The sequence below is a fragment of the Meleagris gallopavo genome, chromosome 8, assembly GCF_905368555.1.
Source record: "Meleagris gallopavo chromosome 8, MGAL_WU_HG_1.1, whole genome shotgun sequence".
Lineage (NCBI taxonomy): Eukaryota > Metazoa > Chordata > Aves > Galliformes > Phasianidae > Meleagris > Meleagris gallopavo.
In genome coordinates, this window is record NC_139411.1 from 30,694,583 (window position 1) to 30,717,567 (window position 22,985).

A 22,985-nucleotide genomic window follows, 5' to 3' on the forward strand; every position below is an offset into this window, starting at 1 on the left:
TTCTAGATGAAGATATATCAAGGTTGTACAAGAATACAGGGTAGAAGTACCAAGTGCAGTGGTTTCCATGTTAAATGTTGCTGTGAAAAACACTAGTAAACTGCTCAACTATTTGAAGTCCCAAAACCATTGTCCTACTCTCCCCACAGTTTCCTTGATCCACAAGCATTGTAGAAATGTGGAGTTCAAGAAAACTAGGCTTGGTGAGGAAAAAAAAATCGTTTTCTGAGGTAAATGTGCTCATTGAATGGCCCTTTGTTAAGTATCTTCCCTCCCACCTCCTGTCCCACCACATTTAGGAGCACTTCTATTGGTAAATCTAAGGGACATGACTCAGCTTTTCTGATCCACTTGTCTCTTCACTGTAAAACAAACAAATCAATTTGTATTGACATGCTTCATGTCACACAGGCAACAGAGTTCAAGAGGCCATCAAGGAACCTGATAAATTTGACTAAACTGCCTCATGGGATCATAACGCAGGCATTCAGACTATTGGCCCTTTTTGTAGAAGTCTGTGGACACCCTCATTCCAGTGTAGATGCTTGGGATAGTCATGGATGAAAACTGATCAGTCTCCTATGTCCTTTCAGTTGTTTTCATCCGAACATCACAAAAGCCAAAATGTCTACAGAACAGGCAGCAGAACATAAAGCATTTTCAAAGTCCTTTCACAGAGTAATATGCTGAGAAACATTTCAAGCTGCCAGAAGAAGTCCTAGAGAGCAAAAATACATTATTGCTAGAGACCTTCTACCCGGTGGGAAGGATGAAAACATCCTCTTTACGGTATTTGACTGAATTAATATAATCTGAACGTAGTAGTTATCTATTTCTACTGTTCAGATTGTCTGATGATTAAGAGCTCTAGAAATATGTAGATCTTTGACGTTTGTCACAAAAAATTAATTAACGAAGAATGAAGTGAAAAAATAATCAGTGTTGTTCATTTACCTGGACAGCTTAGTGGGTATTTTTTCCACTGAGACATATGGGAGTCGCTTTTGTGTTCCCTTTCCTCCTACGCCTTTTCAGTTATTACAAGAGTTTGGAGAATTGCTGTCCATCACTTACTCTTGCTTCACTGATTGCAGTGTTGAATTGGTCAGCCAAACGTACTGTATTTTCTCTGTTTCTTGCCAAAATGTCAAAAACAGAAGAATATGAATAGTGAATACCAATCGCTGGGTACATTTCCTCATTCATGTGTGAATGTGGTTGTTTGGATAAAGAAGAAATATGTTTACTCTTCACTTAGAGTTGCTTTCAAGGCTTCCAACCTTATCTTTGGCCTCTTGTGTTTTGCACTTCCTTCTTCCATTCCAATAATGCTGGCCTTTGTGGAAAGACCTTCTAAGTCATTATTTTTCCCTTGGGCTCCTCGGATGCAATAGATTTGTACATTACAATAACTGTGCCACAGATTTTGACTGCTGATAATGCCTCTCAAGCCTTGATGGCTGTAAAGGTAAGAATCGAATGCAGAATGATATTTTGGCTCTTCAATCTTAGGATAGTTGTCAGACTCCTAGCCACTCTGACAAGAGAATGATGAATGATAATTAAACATTATTTTATGCTTTGGAAAGCTTTGGATACATTTTTCAAATTTTAGAACAAACCTAAGTTTGCTAAATATGCTTAGACCCCACTGATTTTTCTGCTGGGTTTTCACAAAAAGTTATTAGCTGACCGTGATTGTCTTCACATTTTCTTGCCATTAACAGTTTCATGGTGAACAGAGTATGAATTTTGACATGAACTTAAAATTCCAAAAACAAATATATTCATGCTGGAGCTGCAAGATTCTTCAGATACCTCACAGTGATTCACTTAAAACCTTGGAACAGCCTCACTAATTATCTGGAGCAAGTTGCCCACATAGTGTGGTAAAGTATGTATCACTTAAAGCGGTGTGAGATCCTCTCTGCTTATGGCTGAGGTGCTCAAGAAAGTAAATCAGCAAGCAAGCCTTGATGCCTCTCTGAGGTCTGCTGTTGTTACAATAGCTGGCAACTGGTAACTCAGCACAGAATCACAGATCGCCCCCTCTCCTTTCCTCATATCTCCATCATATTGCCTCTCCAGTGGCTTCTATGACCACCAAGAGCATGCAGCCACTTGCAGCCCCCTTCTTGTTGGCTCTACTGCTGAAGGTAGAAGCACTGAAATTGAGGTAAAGCTAGCAATGCTGATAGGACCGAAGTGTCTAGATGGTCTACTGGTTATCTTCACTTTATATTTAGCAACAGCCACAGTTCTGATGGGTTATGTTCAGAGACTCCCCCTTGTTCTTGATCGCGGTCCTATTTTATCATATTTAAAGTATGCCAAATCTCTACCCAATTGATGGCTCCTTGGGGAACTTGTCTCAGTAGCTGGAACCAAGGTATGAAGTTCTCTAACAACCTTCTTGGAGGTAATCCCATTTGAATTTCAGGATCCCACTACCTTCCTCAGACTTGCCAAGATTTGTCATCATAAAAGAAAAATATAAGATTCATCAGCCAGAATCAAGAGGTATCTTTGGATAAGAGCTCATTTTGTTTGTACAACGAGGTGATTGTACAACTCATAGTAGCATAAATATTTTCTTCCAAGCAGTGGAAAATGTTACTCTTGAGATACTATCTTCAAGCAGAAACCAGGATGTGACAAAATATTGAATAACAAATCAAACATATTTTTACTTCAGACTATCATGCCATGCTTATTTTACTGTCCTCCTGTAGAAAAAGAGATCTATAAAGCCACTCCCCTTCAGAAATAGAGAGTATATATCCCGATGGTTCTTTCCATCAACAACTCTTGATGAGATGGGTACCACTATGATATTGATGTGCTTCCTTTTGCTTGGTGCAGCAGTTCTGGAGGCCAGATCAGGTAAACCACTTAGACTTGTTCCAAGGCACATAGAAAATGAAATATAAAGATTGTTGATTCTGTTAACAAAAATTATAGTCAAGCTGGTGTTAACTTGGGCAAAAGATTAAAGGTAAAATTGAATGCATCTTGATGTTAGCAATTCTAGTAGAACAAAATTGTTCCTAATTATATTAAATTGTAATAATTATTTAAATATTTTAGCAGAGTGCATTCTGCACCCATGGGATAGTCCTTGTTTCAGTGCCTTGAATTGTTGTTAGAGTTGTGTCTATGACTACATAATGTATGTGTGGTTCTCCCAGTTACAGAAATTTGACCTAGGAATTATGGAAGAATTTATTTATTTTTTACTAAAATAGATACCTATTGTAGAATATGTATGTGAATATGTAGGCTACATGTAAAATATTGCTTGAGTTATTTGAATCTTCTTCATCTTATGTACAATTTAATGAAATATAAAAGAGATTAGTTTTCATAGTCTATCACTGTGTGATGGATAAAAACAATCAAAGCCATGAAATTATTTTCATTCAAAAATTTTTTGGTCCTTTTTTCCTTACACAACATTTACTGTCTCCTAAGTGATGTAGGTACCTTTGAGGTAAAAAATACTGTGCATAACCTACGGTAATTGCAGGTGATTTTTCTAACTAGTTATATAAGAATCATTATAGCAATTTATATTGTCCTCATCCAGTTTTCTTTATCTGTCCTATCTGTCCTCTCCTTGCCATCTTTCTCTCACTCTCTTTTTCTGTTCTCTCTGCTCTTGCCTTCATTCCCCAGCCTTGCCTTTGTCTCCTGGGTCACAGCAAGAGCTGCATTTGTCACTTTGAAGACTTTTCCATTTTTGACACCTGTGAAGTGCAAAGCAGGATGCATCGTATCTAATTAGATTCCCAGCAAATTATTTTGCTTGAATGAAAGTAAAATCGTTTTAGATCAGTTTTAATTTCCTAATGCCGTTTGTTTCTCCCCAGATTTGCTTCTCCAGTTTGAAGAAATTCTATAAGTATGGTTTATAAATGTGTATCTCCAAGTAAATGCTTGAAACAGTTGAGATCTGTAGAAAGCAAGGGCCAAATGTCTGTCTCCTCACTTTGAACTGATAGTTAACAGTGCGTAAATAGGGAAATATTTAGTTTGGGCATTGTCTTGACAGCTCCTCTAGTCCATCAGCAGTGAATTAGATGAAGTGAAGAAATCCTGGAGCTGGTAACTTCTCAAGATTCTTTTGCTTTGGATGACTTTGTGTCAAGTAATGAGCAACACATATATTTGACAGATAGGAAAATCATGGCAAATGCAGCTTGCTAGTTTGATCTCCAAAGTATAAATCCTGGAGATCTTATGTTACAACATTCATCTGGGGACTTACTTACACTTTAATAAACTCACCAAAAATGGATCTAGAAATTGATATTTTCAGGCTGTTTATGCAGAATGTCTGAATTATGAAAAAGCTAAATCAAACTGAAAAGCAGATGGGTTTCACATGAATAGATCTATTTTAAGAGCAGCCATCTAGGTATGTTCATGAAAAGTTATTCAGCATTTCTTTATGTCTAACTGTTTTCAGAGGCATGTAAGAAAGTAAAAGCCAGTGGATTCGTACTGAAATGCTTTTAATTCCATTGTGTTCATTGTCCAGTTTTTTGAACATTTAGTGGAATTCTTGTAAAATTACTCCTAAAAACTACAGGATTTAGTTGTGATATATGGACTCTAGATCTTTAAAATTCTCTTGCAATTTCACAGGAAGACATATTCCATATAAATTCCATAAACGAGGGAGAAGAGGTAAGAATGGCCATTTTTTCCTCTAAAATCCCTTTTTTTTTCCCATAAGAATTAATTTGGTCTTATTCTGATGTCATTTTAAGCGAAGTAGCACACTGCTTAGTGTGCAGTGTGCTGTTGCACAGCAGTAGTATGGAATGGCTTGTAAATTCCAAATTATTTGCCTGGTAATTTTTCTATGGCACCACCGTGATTACCCAATGAGCATAGGTTTAGGAAGAAGTGGTAGTGGATGTCCTTGCATTTTGCTGTGTCCCTGAGACCTCAGCCATTTCCTTGAGCCGCTTTGAGCTTTGCCTCTGCCACCAGTTCAACAGTCTTTCTACAGCACATAGAAATGCTACTCATACACGCTTCTGGTAAGACACAGGTTGGGGGAAGAAAAGTCATGTTGTACCTTCCAAACGTATCTAGGATTCAATGCAAATTGCTCTATCTCCCTCTTCTTAACAGAAAACATTTGGAAGGCTATAAAGAAAAGAAATACATAAACACGTTCCAAAAACATGTCATTTTCTTCCCATCAACAAAGCAAAAAATTTCAGTGCTATTTTTCTTACTTCAATTTTCCTTGGATTTCATTGTGATATTGAAATTCATTTTCTTACTTTTCCTCACTTATTTGTGCTTTTCCTATGATCAAAGAATTTCATTTCTTACAAAAATTGTTTGTTCTTATCTCACTTAGTCTTCTATAGAAATTTTGCATGAAATACATGTAGCTGACTTTAAGGTCTGGAAGAGAGAAAGTATGGTCTCTCCCTCCACCATCCCTTCAATACAGATGGCTAAAACTAGACCAGACAGGTACCCACAGGGAATGGTGGTACCCTGGGGCACGTAGATGGGATAAGCAACTTGTACAGGTCATTCCCAGCTAACTCATCCAACTGTGTTTGTGCTCAACTCCCTCTCTCCCAAAGGAACCGGCCTCCACCTGGTCAATGGACGGCACAGATGTGAGGGCCGCGTAGAGCTCTATTATGAAGGCCGGCTGGGGACGGTTTGTGATGATCTCTGGGACCTGGCTGATGCCCAGGTTGTGTGCAGGCAGCTGGGATGTGGCCAGGCCATTGCAGCTCCGGGCAGTGCTTACTTTGGCCAAGGCTCAGGCAGCATCCTGCTGGACGACGTGCGGTGCCAGGGAAATGAGCTGGCCTTGCAGCACTGCAGTCACATTGGATGGGGGAGTCACAACTGCCGCCACCATGAGGATGCTGGTGTTGTCTGTTCAGGTACTGGAACATTTCTACTATTCCAAAGTGTTTTTCTATAAATGGCACCGAATCTATGCATTTGGATGTAGTGTTATTCAGTCATCCTTCCGAGACAGCAATATGAAACCCCTTATCCTGTGATATCTCTACTGCTATATGGATGCAGTCTTTAGAGCATTTGTAAGTGACATGTTTTTCTTACCTGGCATAGTTGTCCAGAGGATTTAGGGGAGAGCTCCAGCCTCAGCTGGCTCATAATGTCCTGGGCCTTAGAGCAGGTGCTACAGCTGTGCCCTTCCCTGCCATCACCATCTCTAAATACCACTTTCAATTTAATAATGATTTTCAAGCATGGCTGTTACCCACCTCCATTCTCTCTGTTAACCTCTGTCAAGGTGAATTATACTGAAAGGGTAATTAGTCCTGTCTCCATTCCTGAGGAATGGGGTCTGTAGCCTACACTGTGACATGCCCATTACTCAGACACAATCCTTCAGATGTGAACTGTGATTTATTTGTATTCACAGAATGGAGCTCTACTGACCCCCCCCCATTGCCTGCAATGTTGCTGTCAGAGACAAACTCCACATTAGAATCCACCACTGTTAACCAGACCAACACAACACCAATGACATCCGTTCTGGATTTGACAACTTCATGGCCAACAACCACTACACCGACAGAAGGGACTTCCACAACACCAATGCCGAGCACACTACTGTTAACAACCAGCTTGTCACAGTCGAGTACCACACTAGAAACGACAACCGCAACACAGCCTCTCACTGCTCTGTTTGCAAGGACTGAAGTGCCACCTTGCCTGCAATGTTGCTGTCAGAGACAAACTCCACATTAGAATCCACCACTGTTAACCAGACCAACACAACACCAATGACATCCGTTCTGGATTTGACAACTTCATGGCCAACAACCACTACACCGACAGAAGGGACTTCCACAACACCAATGCCGAGCACACTACTGTTAACAACCAGCTTGTCACAGTCGAGTACCACACTAGAAACGACAACCGCAACCGACAGACCACAAAGCTCCACAGGGACAAGTGCCCCAGTTCCAACGACCGACAGAACACAAAGCACGACAAGGACAACAACTGCAGTGTTGGAGACGAGCTTCCCCATGGAGAACAACACAGCAGGTAACTCTGCCTAGCATCACTCACCAAGCCACCTCATACCCTCAGTGTTCCTTCCCACACTTGATTGCATTGGAGGATATCTCCCAGTCATGGGAAGAAAAATTGTGGTCTGTCCCTCCATCATCTCTGTCCACACCGATGGCTAATACTAGGCCAGACAGGCACCCACGAGGAATGGTGGTACCCTGGGGCACGTGGATGGGATAAGCAACTTGTACAGGTCATTCCCAGCTAACTCATCCAACTGTGTTTGTGCTCAACTCCCTCTCTCCCAAAGGAACCGGCCTCCACCTGGTCAATGGACGGCACAGATGTGAGGGCCGCGTAGAGCTCTATTATGAAGGCCGGCTGGGGACGGTTTGTGATGATCTCTGGGACCTGGCTGATGCCCAGGTTGTGTGCAGGCAGCTGGGATGTGGCCAGGCCATTGCAGCTCCGGGCAGTGCTTACTTTGGCCAAGGCTCAGGCAGCATCCTGCTGGACGACGTGCGGTGCCAGGGAAATGAGCTGGCCTTGCAGCACTGCAGTCACATTGGATGGGGGAGACATAACTGCCACCACTATGAAGATGCTGGTGTTGTCTGTTCAGGTACTGGAACATTTTACTTCTCCAAAATGTTTTCTATAAATTGCATCCAACAAATGCACTCAATTGATTAGAGTGTAGGGTTACTCAGACATACTTCCACTGAGATATCAAAAAAACTCAGCTTGATATCTCTATTTCTGTGTGCATGTTGTATTCAATGCTGTACCAAGTGACATTTGTTTCCTCCATGGCACCTGCAGGTCCACCGAACACGACGGACTGGCCCCATTCAGTGGGTGAGTCATGCCTCCCTGGCCTTGCAGCACACTCCGCCCCAAGTAGCAAACAGCTGCTCCCACAAAGGAGCTGAGCCACTGCAGGAGTGCTCCAGTGGTGGTGATGGGGACAAGCCCTGCAGCTGCCCACAGTCCCACAGCTCCAGTGGAGTAAGCTTTAGAGGAAAGCTCCTGGTATACCTGGCCCATGGTGTCCCACACCTCAGGGCAGGTGCCACAGCAGTGCCCTTCCCTGCCATCACCATCTGTAAATATCACTTTCAATTTAGTAATAATTTAAAACAGTCTCTTACCTGCCTCCATTCTCTCTGTTGACTTCTGTCAAGATGAAATGTAGCGTAGAGTAATTTGTCCTGATCTCATTCCTGAGGAACTGGGTTTCTAGCTTACAACAGACATATTCATCATACCACCAGTCCTTATGGGAGTCCTTTTATCCTCTCTGGAGACAGTACTGAGTGCCAACAGACCAGACACCACGACACTGAGGACAACAACTGCAGTGTTGGGGACGAGCTGCCCACTGGATATCAGCAGAGCAGGTAACTCTGCCCAGCATCATTCACCAAGCACCTTCATTCCTTCAATCTAACTTCCACACCGATGGCTAATACTAGGCCAGATAGGCACCCACGAGGAATGGTGGTACCCTGGGGCACGTGGATGGGATAAGCAACTTGTACAGGTCATTCCCAGCTAACTCATCCAACTGTGTTTGTGCTCAACTCCCTCTCTCCCAAAGGAACCGGCCTCCACCTGGTCAATGGACGGCACAGATGTGAGGGCCGCGTAGAGCTCTATTATGAAGGCCGGCTGGGGACGGTTTGTGATGATCTCTGGGACCTGGCTGATGCCCAGGTTGTGTGCAGGCAGCTGGGATGTGGCCAGGCCATTGCAGCTCCGGGCAGTGCTTACTTTGGCCAAGGCTCAGGCAGCATCCTGCTGGACGACGTGCGGTGCCAGGGAAATGAGCTGGCCTTGCAGCACTGCAGTCACATTGGATGGGGGAGTCACAACTGCCGCCACCATGAGGATGCTGGTGTTGTCTGTTCAGGTACTGGAACATTTTACTATTCCAAAGTGTTTTCTATAAATGGCACCGAATCTATGCACTCAATTGATTAGAGTGTAGTGTTATTCAGTCATCCTTCCACCGAGACAGCAATATGACTTACCTTGATATCTCTACTGCTATATGGATGCAGTCTTTAGAGCTGTACCAAGTGACATGTTTTTCTTACCTGGCACCTGCAGGTCCACCGAACACGACGGACTGGCCCCATTCAGTGGGTGAGTCATGCCTCCCTGGCCTTGCAGCACACTCCGCCCCAAGCAGCAAACAGCTGCTCCCACAAAGGAGCTGAGCCACTGCAGGAGTGCTCCAGTGGTGGTGATGGGGACAAGCCCTGCAGCTGCCCACAGTCCCACAGCTCCAGTGGAGGAAGCTTTAGGGGAGAGCTCCAGCCTCAGCTGGCTCATAATGTCCTGGGCCTTAGAGCAGGTGCTACAGCTGTGCCCTTCCCTGCCATCACCATCTCTAAATACCACTTTCAATTTAATAATGATTTCAAGCAGGCTGTTACCCACCCCCATTCTCTCTGTTAACCTCTGTCAAGGTGGAATGTAACAAAGGGTAATTAGTCCTGATCCCATTCCTGAGGAATGGGGTCTGTAGCCTACATGTGACATGCCCATCATACCACCAATCCTGATGTGAGTGATTTTCTCCTCTCTGTTTGCAGGACTGAGTGCCACCATACCAGCCACCTCCACACTGGGGACAAGTGCCCCAGTTCCAGAGACGAGCTCCCCACTGAGAACAACACAGCAGGTAACTCTGCCTAGCATCACTCACCAAGCACCTTCATACCCTCAATCTAACTTCCACACCGATGGCTAATACTAGGCCAGACAGGCACCCACGAGGAATGGTGGTACCCTGGGGCACGTGGATGGGATAAGCAACTTGTACAGGTCATTCCCAGCTAACTCATCCAACTGTGTTTGTGCTCAACTCCCTCTCTCCCAAAGGAACCGGCCTCCACCTGGTCAATGGACGGCACAGATGTGAGGGCCGCGTAGAGCTCTATTATGAAGGCCGGCTGGGGACGGTTTGTGATGATCTCTGGGACCTGGCTGATGCCCAGGTTGTGTGCAGGCAGCTGGGATGTGGCCAGGCCATTGCAGCTCCGGGCAGTGCTTACTTTGGCCAAGGCTCAGGCAGCATCCTGCTGGACGACGTGCGGTGCCAGGGAAATGAGCTGGCCTTGCAGCACTGCAGTCACATTGGATGGGGGAGACATAACTGCCACCACTATGAAGATGCTGGTGTTGTCTGTTCAGGTACTGGAACATTTCTACTTCTCCAAAATGTTTTTCTATAAATTGCATCCAACAAATGCATTTGGATGTAGGGTTACTCAGACATACTTCTGAGATATCAAAAAAAAACCCTCATGCTGTGATATCTCTATTTCTGTGTGCATGTTGTATTCAATGCATTTGTAAGTGACATTTGTTTCCTCCATGGCATAGTTGTCCAGAGTATTTAGAGGAAAGCCCTGGTATACCCTGGCCCATGGTGTCCCACACCTCAGGGCAGGTGCCACAGCAGTGCCCTTCCCTGCCATCACCATCTGTAAATATCACTTTCAATTTAGTAATAATTTTAAAAACATGTCTCTTACCTGCCTCCATTCTCTCTGTTGACTTCTGTCAAGATAAATTATGCTGGTAGAGTAATTTGTCCTGTCTTCATTCCTGAGGAACTGGGTTTCTAGCTTACACACAGACATATTCATTACTCAGACACAGTCCTTCATATGGGAACTGTCCTTTATTTGTATTCACAGAATGGAGCTCTACTGCCCCCCCCCCACTGCCTGCAATGTTGCTGTCAGAGACAAACTCCACATTAGAATCCACCACTGTTAACCAGACCAACACAACACCAATGACATCCGTTCTGGATTTGACAACTTCATGGCCAACAACCACTACACCGACAGAAGGGACTTCCATAACACCAATGCCGAGCACACTACTGTTAACAACCAGCTTGTCACAGTCGAGTACCACACTAGAAACGACAACCGCAACACAGCCTATCACTGCTCTGGAGACAAGTACTGAAGTGCCAACGACCGACAGAACACAAAGCACGACAAGGACAACAACTGCAGTGTTGGGGACGAGCTTGCCCATGGATATCAGCAGAGCAGGTAACTCTGCCCAGCAATCATTCACCAAGCCACCTCATTCCTTCAGTGTTCCTTCCCACACTTGATTGCATTGGAGGATATCTCCCAGCCATGGGAAGAAAAATTGTGGTCTGTCCCTCCATCATCTCTGTCCACACCGATGGCTAATACTAGGCCAGATAGGCACCCACGAGGAATGGTGGTACCCTGGGGCACGTGGATGGGATAAGCAACTTGTACAGGTCATTCCCAGCTAACTCATCCAACTGTGTTTGTGCTCAACTCCCTCTCTCCCAAAGGAACCGGCCTCCACCTGGTCAATGGACGGCACAGATGTGAGGGCCGCGTAGAGCTCTATTATGAAGGCCGGCTGGGGACGGTTTGTGATGATCTCTGGGACCTGGCTGATGCCCAGGTTGTGTGCAGGCAGCTGGGATGTGGCCAGGCCATTGCAGCTCCGGGCAGTGCTTACTTTGGCCAAGGCTCAGGCAGCATCCTGCTGGACGACGTGCGGTGCCAGGGAAATGAGCTGGCCTTGCAGCACTGCAGTCACATTGGATGGGGGAGTCACAACTGCCGCCACCATGAGGATGCTGGTGTTGTCTGTTCAGGTACTGGAACATTTTACTATTCCAAAGTGTTTTCTATAAATGGCACCGAATCTATGCACTCAATTGATTAGAGTGTAGTGTTATTCAGTCATCCTTCCACCGAGACAGCAATATGACTTACCTTGATATCTCTACTGCTATATGGATGCAGTCTTTAGAGCTGTACCAAGTGACATGTTTTTCTTACCTGGCACCTGCAGGTCCACCGAACACGACGGACTGGCCCCATTCAGTGGGTGAGTCATGCCTCCCTGGCCTTGCAGCACACTCCGCCCCAAGCAGCAAACAGCTGCTCCCACAAAGGAGCTGAGCCACTGCAGGAGTGCTCCAGTGGTGGTGATGGGGACAAGCCCTGCAGCTGCCCACAGTCCCACAGCTCCAGTGGAGGAAGCTTTAGGGGAGAGCTCCAGCCTCAGCTGGCTCATAATGTCCTGGGCCTTAGAGCAGGTGCTACAGCTGTGCCCTTCCCTGCCATCACCATCTCTAAATACCACTTTCAATTTAATAATGATTTCAAGCAGGCTGTTACCCACCCCCATTCTCTCTGTTAACCTCTGTCAAGGTGGAATGTAACAAAGGGTAATTAGTCCTGATCCCATTCCTGAGGAATGGGGTCTGTAGCCTACATGTGACATGCCCATCATACCACCAATCCTGATGTGAGTGATTTTCTCCTCTCTGTTTGCAGGACTGAGTGCCACCATACCAGCCACCTCCACACTGGGGACAAGTGCCCCAGTTCCAGAGACGAGCTCCCCACTGGAGAACAACACAGCAGGTAACTCTGCCTAGCATCACTCACCAAGCACCTTCATACCCTCAATCTAACTTCCACACCGATGGCTAATACTAGGCCAGACAGGCACCCACGAGGAATGGTGGTACCCTGGGGCACGTGGATGGGATAAGCAACTTGTACAGGTCATTCCCAGCTAACTCATCCAACTGTGTTTGTGCTCAACTCCCTCTCTCCCAAAGGAACCGGCCTCCACCTGGTCAATGGACGGCACAGATGTGAGGGCCGCGTAGAGCTCTATTATGAAGGCCGGCTGGGGACGGTTTGTGATGATCTCTGGGACCTGGCTGATGCCCAGGTTGTGTGCAGGCAGCTGGGATGTGGCCAGGCCATTGCAGCTCCGGGCAGTGCTTACTTTGGCCAAGGCTCAGGCAGCATCCTGCTGGACGACGTGCGGTGCCAGGGAAATGAGCTGGCCTTGCAGCACTGCAGTCACATTGGATGGGGGAGACATAACTGCCACCACTATGAAGATGCTGGTGTTGTCTGTTCAGGTACTGGAACATTTCTACTTCTCCAAAATGTTTTTCTATAAATTGCATCCAACAAATGCATTTGGATGTAGGGTTACTCAGACATACTTCTGAGATATCAAAAAAAAACCCCTCATGCTGTGATATCTCTATTTCTGTGTGCATGTTGTATTCAATGCATTTGTAAGTGACATTTGTTTCCTCCATGGCATAGTTGTCCAGAGTATTTAGAGGAAAGCCCTGGTATACCCTGGCCCATGGTGTCCCACACCTCAGGGCAGGTGCCACAGCAGTGCCCTTCCCTGCCATCACCATCTGTAAATATCACTTTCAATTTAGTAATAATTTTAAAACATGTCTCTTACCTGCCTCCATTCTCTCTGTTGACTTCTGTCAAGATAAATTATGCTGGTAGAGTAATTTGTCCTGTCTTCATTCCTGAGGAACTGGGTTTCTAGCTTACACACAGACATATTCATTACTCAGACACAGTCCTTCATATGGGAACTGTCCTTTATTTGTATTCACAGAATGGAGCTCTACTGCCCCCCCCCCACTGCCTGCAATGTTGCTGTCAGAGACAAACTCCACATTAGAATCCACCACTGTTAACCAGACCAACACAACACCAATGACATCCGTTCTGGATTTGACAACTTCATGGCCAACAACCACTACACCGACAGAAGGGACTTCCATAACACCAATGCCGAGCACACTACTGTTAACAACCAGCTTGTCACAGTCGAGTACCACACTAGAAACGACAACCGCAACACAGCCTATCACTGCTCTGGAGACAAGTACTGAAGTGCCAACGACCGACAGAACACAAAGCACGACAAGGACAACAACTGCAGTGTTGGGGACGAGCTTGCCCATGGATATCAGCAGAGCAGGTAACTCTGCCCAGCATCATTCACCAAGCCACCTCATTCCTTCAGTGTTCCTTCCCACACTTGATTGCATTGGAGGATATCTCCCAGCCATGGGAAGAAAAATTGTGGTCTGTCCCTCCATCATCTCTGTCCACACCGATGGCTAATACTAGGCCAGATAGGCACCCACGAGGAATGGTGGTACCCTGGGGCACGTGGATGGGATAAGCAACTTGTACAGGTCATTCCCAGCTAACTCATCCAACTGTGTTTGTGCTCAACTCCCTCTCTCCCAAAGGAACCGGCCTCCACCTGGTCAATGGACGGCACAGATGTGAGGGCCGCGTAGAGCTCTATTATGAAGGCCGGCTGGGGACGGTTTGTGATGATCTCTGGGACCTGGCTGATGCCCAGGTTGTGTGCAGGCAGCTGGGATGTGGCCAGGCCATTGCAGCTCCGGGCAGTGCTTACTTTGGCCAAGGCTCAGGCAGCATCCTGCTGGACGACGTGCGGTGCCAGGGAAATGAGCTGGCCTTGCAGCACTGCAGTCACATTGGATGGGGGAGTCACAACTGCCGCCACCATGAGGATGCTGGTGTTGTCTGTTCAGGTACTGGAACATTTTACTATTCCAAAGTGTTTTCTATAAATGGCACCGAATCTATGCACTCAATTGATTAGAGTGTAGTGTTATTCAGTCATCCTTCCACCGAGACAGCAATATGACTTACCTTGATATCTCTACTGCTATATGGATGCAGTCTTTAGAGCTGTACCAAGTGACATGTTTTTCTTACCTGGCACCTGCAGGTCCACCGAACACGACGGACTGGCCCCATTCAGTGGGTGAGTCATGCCTCCCTGGCCTTGCAGCACACTCCGCCCCAAGCAGCAAACAGCTGCTCCCACAAAGGAGCTGAGCCACTGCAGGAGTGCTCCAGTGGTGGTGATGGGGACAAGCCCTGCAGCTGCCCACAGTCCCACAGCTCCAGTGGAGGAAGCTTTAGGGGAGAGCTCCAGCCTCAGCTGGCTCATAATGTCCTGGGCCTTAGAGCAGGTGCTACAGCTGTGCCCTTCCCTGCCATCACCATCTCTAAATACCACTTTCAATTTAATAATGATTTCAAGCAGGCTGTTACCCACCCCCATTCTCTCTGTTAACCTCTGTCAAGGTGGAATGTAACAAAGGGTAATTAGTCCTGATCCCATTCCTGAGGAATGGGGTCTGTAGCCTACATGTGACATGCCCATCATACCACCAATCCTGATGTGAGTGATTTTCTCCTCTCTGTTTGCAGGACTGAGTGCCACCATACCAGCCACCTCCACACTGGGGACAAGTGCCCCAGTTCCAGAGACGAGCTCCCCACTGGAGAACAACACAGCAGGTAACTCTGCCTAGCATCACTCACCAAGCACCTTCATACCCTCAATCTAACTTCCACACCGATGGCTAATACTAGGCCAGACAGGCACCCACGAGGAATGGTGGTACCCTGGGGCACGTGGATGGGATAAGCAACTTGTACAGGTCATTCCCAGCTAACTCATCCAACTGTGTTTGTGCTCAACTCCCTCTCTCCCAAAGGAACCGGCCTCCACCTGGTCAATGGACGGCACAGATGTGAGGGCCGCGTAGAGCTCTATTATGAAGGCCGGCTGGGGACGGTTTGTGATGATCTCTGGGACCTGGCTGATGCCCAGGTTGTGTGCAGGCAGCTGGGATGTGGCCAGGCCATTGCAGCTCCGGGCAGTGCTTACTTTGGCCAAGGCTCAGGCAGCATCCTGCTGGACGACGTGCGGTGCCAGGGAAATGAGCTGGCCTTGCAGCACTGCAGTCACATTGGATGGGGGAGTCACAACTGCCGCCACTATGAAGATGCTGGTGTTGTCTGTTCAGGTACTGGAACATTTTACTTCTCCAAAGTGTTTTCTATAAATTGCATCCATTTTATGCATTCATAAATTAACTTCTGTCAAGATAGAATATTATGGAATAATAATTTGTCCTGATTTCATTCTTGAGGGAGTCTGTCTGTACCCTGTATTGGGCATTCCCATCATTCCACCCATCCTCTTGTGGCTGATATCATCTTCTGTATTTGTAGGATTGACCTCCACCACAGAGACAAGTTCCCCTGTTCCAGAAATATTGCTGAGAGACACGAGCTTTCCGGTGGAATACAGCACTGCAGGTAAGTGTGCCCATTGTCATCCACTGTGCCTCTTTGTGCCCCCGATGTCCCTTCTCACACCAGTTAGCAATGGAGGTGATCTCCCAGCCGTGGACCACTCATATCATAGAATCAAAGAATGGCCTGGTTTGAAAAGGACCACAGTCATTTAATTCCAACCCCTCTGCTATATGTAGGATCGCCTACCACCAGACCAGGCTGCCCAGAGCCACATCCAGCCTAGTCTTGAATGCATTCCAGTTAAGCGTTCCTGGCAGTCAAATCTGCAGGGAGGATGCAAGCAGAGCATGAGGAGGAGCTGGTAGTTTGGAAGCCTGTGTCTTGGGGCCAGGATCTGTTGGGCAGGGAAACTGCTAGTAGGGAAATTTCTTCTTATGGCAGCTGGGGACACGGCAGAAGAGGGTCATGGAGTCTGTGTCCCTTCAGTGGATAAATATTTCCATAAGTATTTTGTGGAAATGCTCTGCATGATGAGCGTGCCATGGAATGGGAGCTCCTTGGAGATGGGTTCTGCTGGGGAGTTCTGACATGCCCTGACTGTGTTCAATGTACCACACCCCAGGCTCCCGTGTGCGGCTGGCCAATGGTCAACATGTCTGCGAGGGCCGCGTGGAGGTGCAGGACGGGCAGCGCTGGGGCACAGTGTGTGACGATTTGTGGAGTCTGAGGGACGCGCAGGTGGTGTGCCGTCAGCTGGGCTGTGGGCCGGCCATCGCCGCCCCGGGCAGCGCTCGCTTTGGTGCCGGCACAGGCCGCATCCTGCTGGACAACGTGCAGTGTCGTGGGGACGAGACCTCCTTGCTGAGCTGCCGGCACGGCGGCTGGGCCGTGCACAACTGTGGGCACGAGGAGGATGCCAGTGTCATCTGTGCAGGTATGTGGGTGATGGGGATTCAGCTCCATGAGTGCCTCGTTGTGCTCCAACCCCTCCATCCAACACCCCATCCTGGTGCTCCTTCATCTGAGCATCACAGCTCACCCGTGGCTCTTATTCTTCCACCACAGCTGCTGTGAGCTCCCCAGCACCAGATGCGGGTAAGACTCTTCCGTGGCTCTCATCTTTTGCATTTTGTTGAGCTCTTTGGTTGGACCAAACCGTAGACTAGTATTGCCAAGGTGTCCACGTTCTTTTATTCAGAGCAAGCAACCCAAAGTGCACTGACGTCAAGGCATGCCAAGACCGCAGGCACACTGCTACTCTATTGACATTTGTTGTTTGTGTGTAGTACCCTTTATTTCGTGTGATGATTTTTATACAGTGCTCACACAGCATTTTTCAAACTGATACGGTTTTACTTGAAATGTTCACCATTTGCATTCACAGCTGCAGGTAGTTTATCAGTCAAGTGTTGTACATTGGGTCCTGTTGGGATGTACAGCTTCCATGGCCTTCATCCTGCTCTTTTTGCAGTGAGAAGCAGAATTCAGAACTTGAGCATTCACAGAAAAAAAAATGGAGGATTGCCTTTGCATGTCACACGCTGTAGGAATTAAGTTCAGAGCTTATGCTCACCTTCCTATAAGGAAGCTGTAAGGATTATCTGTGTGTTTTATGTAAGAACACATTCATGCTGGCATTCCGTAGCCACCCTCATAGGCAAAGCAAGAGATAATTCATTTAAGGCCTTGCCCAGCTGCCTGGAGTGCTTATTTCCATGTGAGGGGATGCTGTCTGTTCAGGAAGGTGTTCCCATGTTGATTCTCATGACCCCTCCCAGAACCAGACCTCGACTGCAGGAAGAAGAGATCAGAGCAACCTGAAGATGGAGATCTGACACCACGGATGTGACAACGAACGAGCAATGTGAAAGTAAACCTACAGCAAAACCAAATATTTGTTTAGATTTGGAACATACTGAATATGACCTGAAGCCAGCAGGAGAGCTGCTTTTCAGCAGCTGTAGATTAGTTACATAAAGCAAAAGTTCTGTTTTGTAAGGACTACTGTGAGTAAATTCTCTTCCACTTCTTTTTGCAGCAAATTATTTTTGTGGTGGCTTAATTTCAAATTCCTCTGGGATGCTGCAGAGCCCAAACCACCCTGGAAGTTATCCAAACAACGCTGACTGTGTGTGGGAAATACAAGTACAGAATAATTTCCGTGTTATGCTCACATTTAGAGATATTGCGTAAGTAAATTGTCAATTCCCCAGGCAGATAACAAAGCCAAAGTTACTTGAAGAATTTGAAAGTATATTTGAGACAGGCAACCTTCCCAACTTAAGTGTCTTCCAGCGTTTGGAAGACTTGAACAGATTGGATCAGTGAGGTGTTTTCTGCTTGCAACTACATGAACAATGAATAAAACCTCTGCCCCAAAAACTTCAAGTGCTGAAGGCTTTCATCAGGTCAGCCAGAGCTTCTGGAACACACTGACAGGTGCTGATGCTTGTTTCTCAGGATGCAGAGCAGCAGGTGCCAGTATGACTACATTGAAGTCTATGATGGGCCCCCACACTCTTCTCCACTTCTTGAGAGAATTTGTACTGGGTCCTTTCGCACGTACACGTCATCTTCAAACCTGATGAGCGTTCACTTTCACAGCGATTCAAGATACACATCTAGAGGGTTTCAGGCCCACTACTCCTCCATTCCAGCAGATCACAACATCGGTAAGTTCCTGTTCAGAACAGAAACCGCTGCTCAACAGACAAGCCTGTTATAGAGTCTGTTTGTAAAATAAACATGTGCATGTATTTAAAGATGTATGGGATAGGAAGTGATGTGTGCAAAATATTCTGGGTTGTCATGTGAGCTGCTTTAAGTAAAAATCAGCACCCTTTGATCGTTAACCAGTTGCCTAAATTACAAATGTATCATCTCTTCTTCTTCCACCAGCCCTTACGTGCTTGCCAGACTACATGCACGCAGTGGTTAGCAGGGACTATCTCCAGTCCCAGGGCTACAGTGCAGAGGGGGTCACCCTGAATGACACTGGCTGTGAACCGACGCTCACATCACGTGAGGTTGTGTTCAACATTCCCTATGACAGCTGTGGGACGACACGAGAGGTATGCTTACAGCCCTGCACCGAACTGCAGGGCACACTGAAATGAGTCGTTAAAGGACCGCTGTGGTCCTCAGTGCTAAGTGCAATGAGACCTGTAGGTTTAATTGCTTCCTTGCCTCATGGAATCTTCATGCTCAATAGAAATGACTTTTCAGGGAAGAAAATCATCATTGTAAGTGCCGTGCAGATTTGGGGTGATTGTGCATTTCATGGTCAGTGTACAGAAGTGCAACAAATTGGCTCTGCTGTGAATTCAGAAGTTTCTCTCCACTAATTTCTGCTTAATTAAATATCAGCAAGTTTGTTTACATCTGAGCAGAAATGACCAACATCAAGCTTAGTTCAAAGAGCTTAAGATGAAACTACCCTTTTTTAAGTGCATATTACTCTATCAAAGCTTAGGATACAGAATGTATAAGAAATTCAATTCCTCTTTTTAAATTACATTACAGGAAAGCAATGATACGATCAACTATTCCAACACGATCAAAGTTATCTCTTCCGGGCACATAATAAAGAGGAAAAAGGATCTTCTGTTACATATCAGTTGCAAAATGCTACAAAACACATGGATGCAAGTGATGTATGTTGCTGACGATACTGTAGATATGAATGAAAATCAGTTTGGAAGATATGCTGTAAACATTACGTTTTATGATTCCTCATCATTCTTGCGGCCAGTGCGAGACTCTCCATACTACATTGACTTGAACCAGAATTTGTACCTTCAAGCTTACCTTCACAGCTCTGACCCAAATCTGATGATGTTTGTGGACACATGTGTGGCATCACCTGATCCTCACGATTTTAACACTCTGGCCTATGATATAATTAAGGATGGGTAAGAGCTTTCGCAAGTCTCTAGATGTGTAGTGGTAATGTCCTTCCTGCATTTATTTTAAAAGAACAGAGACAGTGAGAACTGGTTTGGATCTCCTTATCAATGGACTGTTAAAAGAGTTCTCTGATTTTTTTTTTTATTATTTTTTTATTTTTACAACCTAGGCCTAAGAAATGAAACTTAAACCTTACTAATATTTTGTTTTGCTGGCTTTGTCCTTGTTCTTATATGCAAAACTCAGTGAGCAGTGGGATGGATGGATGAGATGGTGAAAACTGGCATCAGAAATCTATTGTCACAGGCATTCACATTTTAGTAAATCCAGCAGAATCATGTCAAGCGTCAGGCCCATTCGTTGTGCCTCACATAGAACTGACATTGAGCGAGGAGCCCATTCTCCCCTCTTCACCACTTGGCACACTTCCCTCTCTAGCTTCTTCATAGGACTTAGGTATACTTAGACACAGTCTAAAAGTTGCATTATTTTTGTTCTCAGCACCTGGCTGTGTTTTAATTTGCTGTATTTTTGAAGGAATGCACGTGTAAATCCATAAAGACTAATTCTCTTCATTTCTTTCTAGATGTATCAGAGATTCTTCCTATGCCTCATACTACTCCCCCTACAGCCACTTTGCTCGCTTCAAGTTTAATGCCTTTGAGTTCATCAACCGCCACACGTCGGTCTACCTGCGGTGCGAGCTGGCGGTGTGCCGGCTGGGCGACTACTCCTCCCGCTGCTACCAGGGCTGCCTGAGCCGCTCCAAGAGAGAGGCAAGTCCTGCCCAGGAGAAAGTAGATGTCGTTGTCGGACCGCTGAAGCTTCGAGAAGGAGATGCTCAGAGCAGGAATACTGGTAAAGTCAAGTAAAGTTATCTCGTATTTGCTCTAAGACTGAAAAGCCATAGCTCTATTTGTTTTTGACATCTGTCCTTGAAATCTGCTTATGTTAACTGCACCGTAAACAGGAAGGGATTGTTTGGCTCCGTTGTCACAGAATCGTAGAATCATAGAATCACAGAATTGTTGAATCATAGAATGGGTTGGGTTGGAAAGGACATCGAAGATCATAAAGTTTCAACCCCTCTGCTGCGGGTAGAGTTGCCAGATACTATGTCAAGTACATAGAACCCTGTCTACAACATCCTTCCTCTTTCAATACCTTGCAAACTATTTTCATCTACATGCAAGAAAAATGACAGCCGCTTTGGCTGTCCCAAAACAGTAACCCAAGGTAGTGCCATAATTCCATTGGACTAATTAGCTCCAATCTGACTGTGTAAGCTGATTGCCAGCTCTGCTCCCTGAGAAGCACGTTCCCAGATTTATTCAGAAATGTTTAATTCCTTCAGTTGTCTTCTGCTCATGAAGCTTGCTTAGTTGTCATCCTTGGTACCAAAACGCCTGTTCAAAGGGCAATGAAATTAGAACTTCTCTTCTGGCTGTGATCTAGAAAGCATCCCTTTTAGCACAGCAGCTCTTTGTGCCCTGCCCCATGGCACCACAACACCAAATGCTCCTCTCTTCCCTCACAGGACTGGATGTTTCCGTGCCTCCTCCCAACACGGTTCCCACTGCGGGTAACGTGCTCGGGCCTCTCACTGCTGCTGTTGCCATCCTGGCCATCGTTGTCTTCGTTCTTGCCGGTTTTATTCTGAGGCCTGCAATGAAGAAACCACTTTTACAGAGGATAATGTGAAACAAAGGCCAATTATGAGACAATCTCATACTGTGAGCCACCAAAATTCTTCACTGACAGCAATCACATATGTGCCATTTGTAACAAGCCGAGATGGAGTGAACCTTAGCCTGTTGCAAGCTCTAAAATAACTTTGTAATCCTAACTCCTCTTAAATGATTTAAGAATAATTTCAAAAATCATTGCACAATTTGTTTGGCGCAGTCATTTTATCATTTTTTGACTCTTTAATTATCTCCTCACATTCTCCCAAGAACATTCATCAGATACCTTAAAATAATGTCAGCTGGAGGAAAAAATATGAATGAGGCAATAATAAATATTTCAAGGTTTATTAAAAGAGAGGAAGACTTAGTTCTGGAAGAAGAAATATGCCATTTGATGTTGTAGCTGTACCCTGTTCTAATTGTTTGAAGCATTGTTTTTAACGCTGAAAATTTCACTGAAACAATAATAGATCTGTGCTTATGTATAAAATGCAGAGCTTTTTAAGCTGAAATCTGTTGCACAAGGAGTGTCACCTAAAATCAAAGGAAGGAATGTTTACAAAAGAATAATTCACTCTTTGGTTTCAAATTAATATCTATGTGATTAAAATACAAATGAATAATTTGTTGTGTTGAGGAGTGTGGTCTGTTGGATAAAAACTTGCCAAGAACGTGCAAGTTTACAGATAATTTCTGCCCTTAGGAAGCCAGAGAGTAGGCTGGTGATGCCTGATGAGGAAATGCCCTCTTGGTTTTCCAGTACTTTCTCCTGAGTATCACACACAAACATTACATGATCCACATTGTTCTGGGGCCTTGAGAGGAATTATCTGTTGGTATCCTCATCCCAGTATTCCCTCCAAAGCAGATGACTGATCTAGTCCCTGAGTATTACCCTCATTGTCACCACCTCAAAATCTTCCTGACAGATTTTGCCCAAATCTTCCAAAACCTCCATTTGGCCTAGGCAATCTCTCCTCTTGCTAAACAAGGCTCACACTTCAAACTGACATCACTGTGGAAAAGCTTTTCAAAATGCTTCCTCTCGATTTTCACTCTTGCTGTTCAAGCCCATTAGTTCTTGACTTCTCTTTCTTGGCCATGAGAATAAGTTCTCTCACCTTTCTCTTTAGGTGCATTTTGTTGATGCTTTTCCATTCCATTTTCTATTATCTGCATCAAAATTCAAATTAAAAAACACTGAGCTGTTAAAGGTGTTTTATTTGCAACATTTGAACTGCACAATCTGATCTAAAATCTTGTCAAATCGATTGAAAGCCTTCCCACTGACTCAGTGACTTTTGGATACAGCCTAATCCAAGCAAAACTGTAAATCTCATTCGAGAGATTGAACTTCAATCAGAGGTCTTTTAAGGTCTCACCAAAATGTCATTTCAACATCAAA

General features: G+C 45.5%; 1 protein-coding gene and 2 long non-coding RNA genes across 3 annotated transcripts; all 3 read left to right on the forward strand.

The window, feature by feature from the left end:
• Positions 1-755: 755 nt before the first annotated feature.
• LOC146543897 (uncharacterized) lies at positions 756-6,684 on the forward strand. The gene is made up of 3 exons (XR_014884780.1): positions 756-2,883; positions 5,613-5,924; positions 6,434-6,684. It is a non-coding gene; the product is annotated as an uncharacterized LOC146543897 (long non-coding RNA).
• Positions 6,685-8,600: 1,916 nt separating this feature from the next.
• LOC146543898 (uncharacterized) lies at positions 8,601-9,709 on the forward strand. Its single transcript, XR_014884779.1, has 3 exons — positions 8,601-8,947; positions 9,148-9,183; positions 9,636-9,709. It is a non-coding gene; the product is annotated as an uncharacterized LOC146543898 (long non-coding RNA).
• Positions 9,710-9,858: 149 nt separating this feature from the next.
• On the forward strand, positions 9,859-22,203 carry LOC100541518 (scavenger receptor cysteine-rich domain-containing protein DMBT1-like). The gene is made up of 20 exons (XM_085229617.1): positions 9,859-10,236; positions 10,746-11,114; positions 11,393-11,704; positions 11,905-11,940; positions 12,393-12,482; positions 12,683-12,994; positions 13,504-13,872; positions 14,150-14,461; positions 14,662-14,697; positions 15,150-15,239; positions 15,440-15,751; positions 15,960-16,046; positions 16,609-16,920; positions 17,052-17,081; positions 18,025-18,175; positions 18,447-18,658; positions 18,885-19,057; positions 19,509-19,897; positions 20,479-20,750; positions 21,430-22,203. Exons 2-20 carry the CDS (start codon positions 10,781-10,783, stop codon positions 21,591-21,593), a joined length of 3,993 nt encoding a protein of 1,330 aa, XP_085085743.1. The 5' UTR covers positions 9,859-10,236; positions 10,746-10,780; the 3' UTR covers positions 21,594-22,203.
• Positions 22,204-22,985: the final 782 nt, after the last annotated feature.

Bases quoted from the DNA above. Each gene is read 5' to 3' on its own strand.
- LOC100541518 (XM_085229617.1), top strand. From the start codon at position 10,781: ATGTTGCTGTCAGAGACAAACTCCACATTAGAATCCACCACTGTTAAC. The intron at 11,941-12,392 runs GTGAGTCATGCC...CTCTGTTTGCAG, and splicing joins GGACTGGCCCCATTCAGTGG to GACTGAGTGCCACCATACCA. The intron at 12,483-12,682 runs GTAACTCTGCCT...TCTCTCCCAAAG, and splicing joins ACTGGAGAACAACACAGCAG to GAACCGGCCTCCACCTGGTC.